The sequence below is a fragment of the Ceratotherium simum genome, chromosome 2 (assembly GCF_057802395.1).
Source record: "Ceratotherium simum simum isolate JZ-2026a chromosome 2, ASM5780239v1, whole genome shotgun sequence".
In the NCBI taxonomy this organism is placed as follows: domain Eukaryota; kingdom Metazoa; phylum Chordata; class Mammalia; order Perissodactyla; family Rhinocerotidae; genus Ceratotherium; species Ceratotherium simum.
Window position 1 is genome coordinate 25,262,749 of NC_141901.1, and position 8,167 is coordinate 25,270,915.

Sequence of the window (8,167 nt, forward strand, 5' to 3'; positions counted from 1 at the left end):
ATATATCTGGCAGATGGTCCAGGCTTGAACTAGTGGAGGAAGGGAGAGTGAACAGATTTGGGAAAATCACAATATTTAAATTAGGGAGAATCAACAGGCTTTGGATACAGGATTTGATGAATGAGACAAGGATGGTGCATCAGTTTGGGGAACTAGGTTATGCCTACTGCCAAGCTGGGGAGCCAGGAGTTGCAGACCCCTAGAGGGTCTAGGCAGGAAGAGGACCATCAGTGCATGGAAGGGGGAGCTCCTTGGAGAGGGGAAGGGCATAGAAAGGGGAGGTGGGGCACCCCGAATACCCACTTTAGGTTTTAGCCCAGGAATGGTGCTCACATTCACTGTTGTCAGAGGTACAAACCCACTTCTGACAGGCAGCAGGGCATGCCTGAGATGGCAGCTCATTCACCCGTTCATCCGTTCATCCATTCATCCATTCATCTAGTCAGCCAGTCATTCACTAAACCCGTATTGAGCAGGACCCTGTGGGAGTACGATGCTGAGTTAGGGTCTTGCACCTGACGATCCTTGCACATGACTCACCTTGTACCATGGCGGGTCCTCCACCTAGGACACCTTCTCCATCAGTCTATGTGTCTGAAGCCTGCACTCACCCCTCAGCCTGCTCTCACCCACAGAGCCTTCTGTGACCCTTTCATCATCTAGAGTCCCTCTTCCCCTCCCCCCATCAATACTGACTCTCACCCGTCACCTTTACCTCTTTCCACTGATATTATGGTTTTTACTCATCAAGTCCTGTATCTGCGGGAGAGCAGTGCCCTTCACGTGCTTTCACTTTTGTGTTCCTCCACAGATGTGTACACAGTGCTTGATTAATGCTTCTGAATGAATGAATGCATGAATGACAAATAAATGGATGAATGAATGGTGAGTAAGTCGTATCTTTTGCAGGATAACGTCAACATCATGTAATTTGAAGCTTCCTTCAGCAATAGGCTGGGGGCATTTAGGAACTTGGGGTGCTTTCCTGTTAGGCTGACATAGAATGTAGGCACCTATTCTAAACACGTGTGTGTCTTTTTTTTTTTTCCTCCCCAAAGCCCCAGTACATAGTTGTATATCCTAGTTGTATGTCCTTCTAGTTCTTCTATGTGGGACACTGCCTCAGCATGGCTTGATGAGTGGTGAGTAGGTCCGCGCCCGGGATCCGAACCGGCGAACCCTGGGCCACCGAAGTGGAATGTGTGAACTTATCTGCTGCGCCACTGGGTCAGCCCCCTATTTTTTTCTCCTTAACTCATAGGGATAAAGTTGTGCTCAGCTGTATACAGTCTGTTTCCTGCTTTGTTTGGAGTTAGCAGGGATTCAGGAGGCAGTTTCTCTGGGCTCAATCATCCAGATGCTCTAGGGATCTTTATAGCCATGAGAGTGTCCCAAGTTTATTCACAACTGCTTCTCACAACAGCCCTATCTTGTCTTACAGAATTAGAAATGATTGCTCAGAGAGGTTAAGCGACTTACTTGAGGCCACCCAGCTGTGAGAGTGAAGCCGTCATCCCACTCGGGCCCCAGCTCCCCTCCTGCCCCCTTCCTCTCCCCATCCTACCTGACAGAGAGGCCCAAGGAAGACACACTCCTGCCCTGTCTCAGCAGGGCCCGGGGGCCATGCCCCTCATCCCGTGGCTCCGGTGGAACGAGGCCCCGCCACGGCTGTCAGCTCGGAACCCGGCTGAGATGGTGCTGGAGACCCTCATGATGGAGCTGGCGGGGCAGATGCGAGAGGCTGAGAGGCAGCAGCGGGAGCGCAGCAATGCAGTCAGGAAGATCTGCACCGGAGTGGACTACAGCTGGCTGGCCAGCACGCCCCGGCCCACCTACGACCTCAGCCCTGGGGAGCGGCTGCAGCTAGAGGACGTCTGTGCCAAGATCCACCCGTCCTACTGTGGGCCCGCCATCCTCAGGTACCGGCCCGGGGACCAAGTGTTGGGCTGCAGGCTCCAGGGAGGGTGGCTGCAGTGGCTGCGGCCTGAGGCTACCAGGACTGGACCCAGGGGGCTGGATGACCCCGTTATCTGTTAGAAGGAGCAAGGCAGGAGGAGGAATCTGAAAGAAGCCATGGAACACCAGGCGGGCTAGGGGTTCAAAGGGAGGCAGGGGGTGGCTCCTGGAGGCACATGAGTTTCAAGAGGAGAGAACCTAAGGCCTTTGAGCTTTCTGGTCTCCCTGCCTGGATTGCTATTATCCTGGATTTTAATGTAGCTGGCTCCTCCATCATCAGTTCATCTTCCATATTATCTTCTTAGAGAAGTTTTCCCAGATAAACTCTCCAAAACTGGTTTCTCAATTATCCTATTTCACACTGGCTTTCACACTGGCTTGCCTAAGGAGTGTGAGTATGTGTGCGTGTGTGTCTGTGTGTGTGTGAAGGGTTCAGAGCCACAGGCACTGAACATTTAGAGATTTAGAGCTTGGGTACAACTATGTCCCTGAATATAACCTTAATAAAGCTGTGACCCACATGGTCCAGTCTCAGTTGGATTCATGTTTGAAGTCAAAGAAGTGTAATCCAACATTCGAAAATAATTTCAAAAGTATCTCAAGTTCTTTAACTGCATTTCTCAAACACTAGTAGAGGAATATAAATCCACAAGAAAAAAAATATTTTAAAATCCCCTTAGTCTCCGAAATCTTCCCTTACCCATCTCTTTAACCAATGGATGTAATGACTGTACACATTTTTTTTTGAAATTCCGTTTAAAAACTCCTCCTTCTCCAGTCCCATCCACACTCCTTTGGATTTTATAGTCCTTTTACCCCCCGCCCCCACCTTTCTCTCTCTAGGCTGAGAATCTTACCCTCCCCCATGTTTCTTATTCTGCCATGGAAGCCCCGCAAAATGTATCTAGTTCTAGAAGCATCCTGGGGAGAGGGGCGGGGTGAGTCATGGGGGGCGGTGCTGATAAGAGACTCTAAGCTGGCAACCAAACCTCATAAATGAGGGGGAGGCTGGGAACACACATTCGGTAATGATTGTCCTGTCACATTTCCTGTCTCATGTCACTGCTGGAAAGTGTGAGAAATCCTGAGGCAAATATATACGGCGGCGGAAACCAAGTATTAAATGGACTTGCTAACTGTCGTTCACTGTTGAGCTCTAAGCAAAGGCATTTTAGGCAGAGGAAAGGGCTTGGGACACACACAGGGACCCAGGAGAACCTGGGGCTTTGGCGGACCCACACGTGGTTGTTTCTGGCTGGAGTGCAGACCAGGAGATAGCAGGGGACGTCGTGTGCATGGCCAAACAGCTCCCCCTAACCCAGGAGCTAGCACAGAGCTACAGAAGGAGTATGGCACGGCGGTGACATAATCAGAAAAACATTTCAGAGAGATCCCTCTGGCCAGTGGGCAAGGAAGTGGGAGAGGGTTAGCCAGAAAGCCTCACATCTGTAAAGCCGGCATAGCAGTGGGATCCCCTTACTACTCTGGCATCAGTAACCTGAGGTGAGTGCCTGGATCTTTACCTATGTGAGCTCATTAAACCTCACAAAAAGGAAGCTATGACCCCAGTTTACAGATGAGGAAGCTGAGGTTCACGGAGGCCAAAAGCAGCAGGGCTGGGATTTGAACCCAGGACCTCAGGACTGGCTGGAGCAATAGGAAGGTGGGGTGGTTCCTGACTCACTTCAGAAGTGGAGAGGGGAGGAAATGGGACTTGACCACGGGGTGCACGGGCCACATGCCACGCCGGCGTGACTCGCCCCACCGGGCCTCTCCCCGTCCGCGCCCAGGTTCCGGCAGCTGATGGTGGAGCTGGAGCCCGAGGTGCAGGAGGTGGCCCGGCTCTTCCGCTCCGTGCTGCAGGAAGTCCTGGAGAGGATGAAGCAGGAGGAGGAGGCCCACAAGCTGACGCGGCAGTGGAGCCTGCGGCCCCGCGGCAGCCTGGGCACCTTCAAGACCCGCGCGCGCATCTCCCCCTTCGCCAGCGACATCCGGACCATCTCGGAGGACGTGGAGCGGGACACGCCGCCGCCGCCCCGGGCCTGGAGCATGCCCGAGTTCCGGGCGCCCAAAGAGGACTGAGCCGCCCGCCCCCGCCCAGGAGCCGAGCCACCTGTGGGAGGGCAGGACAGGCCGGTGACGGGTCCACGGTCCTGGAACCTCCCCACTCGGCCCTGATGAGGGGACCAAAGAGGCGGCCCCCTCTCAAGACACTCTTGCAAGATGGAGCAACCCCTCCCCACCCACTCTCTCCCAGTGGCCACCAGGCCCAGAGTCAGGGCTTAGAGATGCAGCCTGATCACCTCCCTTTCCTGCTCAGGTGGGCTGGAGCAGCCCCTCCCCTGCTGCACAGAGATTCAGGGTCTTGGCAGACAGACCACAGCCCCATCCCTGTCTTCTGTGTCTGTCTGGAAGGGAAAGTGTTGCTCTGCCTCTTTGCCAAGACCTGAGTTCTCACTCCAACTTCAGAGATGTCCCATTCACCCCTTCTCCCTGGATAATGATGAGGGACCTGTTGAGTAGTGTCCATTCTCTGCTGGTGACTGGCTGTTCTTGCCACTGCAGGTGAGTCACAGCTGTATGGGCGGGCAGAGCTGGAAGGGACCACAGAGACCACTCTCCCGGACCAGTGAATGAGGAAGCTGAGTGAGGCTCAGAGAGGGCCAGGCTTCTTCCACCTTAAAATGCAGCCAGATCCCCATGGGCAGTGAGATTGTTCCTGCATGCGTAGTCTCTGCCCCTGAGTCCTTGAGCCCTGGGCTATGATGGGACAGGTCCAAGGGCTGCGTGGCCTCCTGGCTGTGGTCTGACCCATCACTTACCTTGCCTTGGGTGGGGGTCTAAGGTAGCTGGGGGGCCAGAGGTAGGTTGCCATTACCCCACCCATCAGTGTCATCACGTGGAAGGTGGCCAGTCCCCAGCAGCTCCTTCCAGAGGCTAAACTTCAAGGCCTTCTCACTCGCTGCTCTGGAGAGCCCAGGTTTCTGATTCCAGGGTCTCTTCTGCATCTGTTCATGACTGCTCTTTGGCTTTCCTCAGAGAAAAGGAAGCCCAGACCTCTAACTGACTTCAAGGCACCTGAGTGAAATGTTTTAGAAATGTTTCCCCTGCAAGGGGAAAATGCATATATTCTCTGACCAAGCTTAGTGAAAAAAAATTTTTTTAATGATCTGGTTTTAGATAATTTTCAGTCAGATGGGGACAGAGAATCATAGGATGGTGGAAAACCTCTTATGCAACACTGTCAAGATAGAGGAGTTGATTGGCTCATTAACATCACTCATAAAAGTTGAGAATGACTAATAAAAATATACACCTTAAACATCTTACATATTTTATGTGAAGACAAAGAAAAGTTCATTCAGTTGCCAAACTTTTATTATAGGTCCAAGATGTGTTCACTTTTTTGTGACATGTATAGGCTGTCTGATGGGAGTTCTACACTTAAGTTTTATTGGCTTGTGTGTACTTAAAAAATAACAATAAAGAACAACCAGCATAAACAAGTTTTGAGACAAACAGAAGCCACCCTTGGTAAGCAGGCAACTGAGTTGGTAGGGGCAAAAGTGTTGGGGAGAGCTAGAAAGGATCTATTAGCCATGAGCTTTCTGGGTGCCCGGGACGTGGGTCGGCATGTTTTTCTGAGGGACTGGAGTGTCAGGGTCAACCTGGAGGGGTTCAGAGGAAGTCGGTGAAGAGAATGTCTACTGTTTTCCTCCCCACCACCCTACATATACCTATTCTCCTCACAGACAAGACCTGAGGCTTTCAGCCTCATGCTCTTTTTTATGTAACTGGCCACCCATGAAAGCCTTCCCTGTTCACCTCAGTCAAGACAGACAGAAGCCACCGCGTCAGATGCCAATTGTCCTATGGCAGCAAATACCAACTGGTGGCCCTCAAACTTTTGAGGGGCCAGAAGTTGCTCCTTTGAATTTAGGTTGTTAAAGGCAGTAATGATGCTTGCCTCCATTTCTAGCTTAAAAAAACCAATAACAACCAATAAAGGAACAAAACAGTTTGAGAGCCTCCTGTGAGTGTGTGATAGTGGCTGGTGGCAGTTGGAGGAGACAGACTGAGCATGTTCAAGACTCGCCTGGCCACCTATTTGCATGCAGCTCGACACCACTAGAGGGAGCCAGTGGGTGTTGGACCACTCAGTGGTTACATTTTATTTCACTTTGTGGGTTTTTTTTTTTACTTGTTATTATGAAAATTTTCAAACACACAGAAAAGTAGAGGGAAAAGTGTAAGGAGCCCCCATATGCGCATCACTAGGGCTTAATAGTTATTAACATTTTGCCATATTTGCTTTATGTATTTTTTTGTGAAGTATTTTAAAATAAATCCCAGACATGACATTTCACCCCTCAATACTTCTGTATGCACTGCAAAAGAATAAGGAAATTTTCCTATGTAACTACAGTACAATATTATCACTCCTAACAAAATTAACATTATTTTCCCAGTATCATCTAATACCCAGTCCATATTCAAATTTCCCTATTTCCAACAAATGATTTTTCCAGTTTATTTCTTTGAGGATTTAATCAAGCTCCACACATTGATAAGAAAGTTGTAATCTGTTTATACTTGGTCATATTGTGTTTATTTAATTCCACAATGAGGTATTTGTAACCTACAATAACAGAAACCAGTTTAAGAGGCAAAGCATTTATCTGGATCAAAGAATTGCAATTCAGGGAGCACAGATTCAGGTAGAAACCCAAATAATGTCCCACTAGGGAGTAAATGTCAGGGGCTTTTAAAGGCAAAGAAGGGAGGTTGTATTACAAAGAATTTTAACTGGAGTTGGAGGCAGAGAGCTAGTCTTGGCTAAACATTGATTGACTATTGATTCCATCTTCAGAAAATCCACAATCCTCGGTCTTTGTGATCAGGATGTCCCTTCTCCTACTGACTTCTCAAACAATTGGTTGTCAAACAATTGCCATTTTGGCCCAGTCCAAAGGTTTGGCCCAGTCCAAGGGTCAAGACAGCAAGGCAGTTTCTCTGGAAAGGCGGCTCCAACTCCATTTTAAAATGGCTCCACTATAGTCAATTTTGACATATTGTTTAAACTTAGAGTGCTTGTGGAACACTAGTGTTAATATGCAGTAAGTTAATGACTGCACGTAAATGATAATAATTCTGCAAATTAGCCTAAAGACGCTCTTTACGCAGATCCTTGTTATGTTCATTTGACTAAAATTATTCCACAGCAACCAAGATTCTCTAATCCCTTGAAAAGTAATGTTAAAAATCATTAGTAACATAATATCTAATTTGACTTTTCATTTGATGAAAATACTCTGTGTCCATGTGTTTTATTTTCTGAGATGTGCTTGCAAATAGCAATCTAAAACCTTCTCCTCTTTCTGGTCACTTAAAAATAAAACATTAAAATTTATCAAAATAACTCAGGGGAAATCTCAAGAATTCCATTAGTAGGTAATAAAAAAGTTTATGTCTATTTTTGATGCCATCATTCAACATATAGTGAAATTTCAGTCTGTCTTAATATTCATATGGCTCCCCAAGAAAACACAGTATGTTATTTCAAAATATACTCACCGACAAATCATTTTTGGACAGTTATTTTAAATTAATTTAACATCTTGCATCATTTATTAAATGAGATTGGCATCTGTTTGTTTTTATGAATATTATTACATATTGTATTAAATTAGTATTATATTTAGTAAAGTGCTTATCTAAAAATAAAAACATTTACTAAAAATCATGGCTTTATCATATTCAAGGCAAAAACAGCAAAATGAGTTTTTAAGGTTTCTAAAAATGTTCAAGAGTTTTTATATTACGGAGAAAGGCATTCATGAGACAACAGAGGCTGGAGTGTTTTCTAGCACATTCGATTGTATTGCATTCCACTTACAATTCCCTTGCTGGAACAGATGCAACATTCTCAAAGCTCTGCAGTCAAACTTGGAAGTTCTCCAGCCCAGTCTCCCCTCCCAGCTAGGATTTGGTGCGGGAGAATTCCATTCCAGTAACAAGCCCTTCCTCTCCGTGTCAGCTGAGCGCTAAGGCTAACAGCTTGGAAACCACTTCTGGCCCCTGCTTGGGGCTGTGGGCCTGTGCTAGACTCTCTCTAAATGTTCAAGCTCCTTAACATAGGGCAGAGGGGATATAGCAAGGCTAGCCTCTCCTTAGTAGAAAAGAAATCGAGCCACTGGGCAGAGAAGCTGCT

At 47.8% G+C, this 8,167-nt stretch overlaps 1 protein-coding gene across 1 annotated transcript; it reads left to right on the forward strand.

The window, feature by feature from the left end:
* Window positions 1-1,501: 1,501 nt before the first annotated feature.
* On the forward strand, window positions 1,502-7,598 carry RD3 (RD3 regulator of GUCY2D). The gene is made up of 2 exons (XM_004424882.3): window positions 1,502-1,919; window positions 3,747-7,598. The coding sequence occupies exons 1-2, from the start codon at window positions 1,624-1,626 to the stop codon at window positions 4,036-4,038; spliced, it is 588 nt and encodes a 195-aa protein (XP_004424939.1). The 5' UTR covers window positions 1,502-1,623; the 3' UTR covers window positions 4,039-7,598.
* The last annotated feature ends 569 nt before the right edge of the window (window positions 7,599-8,167 follow it).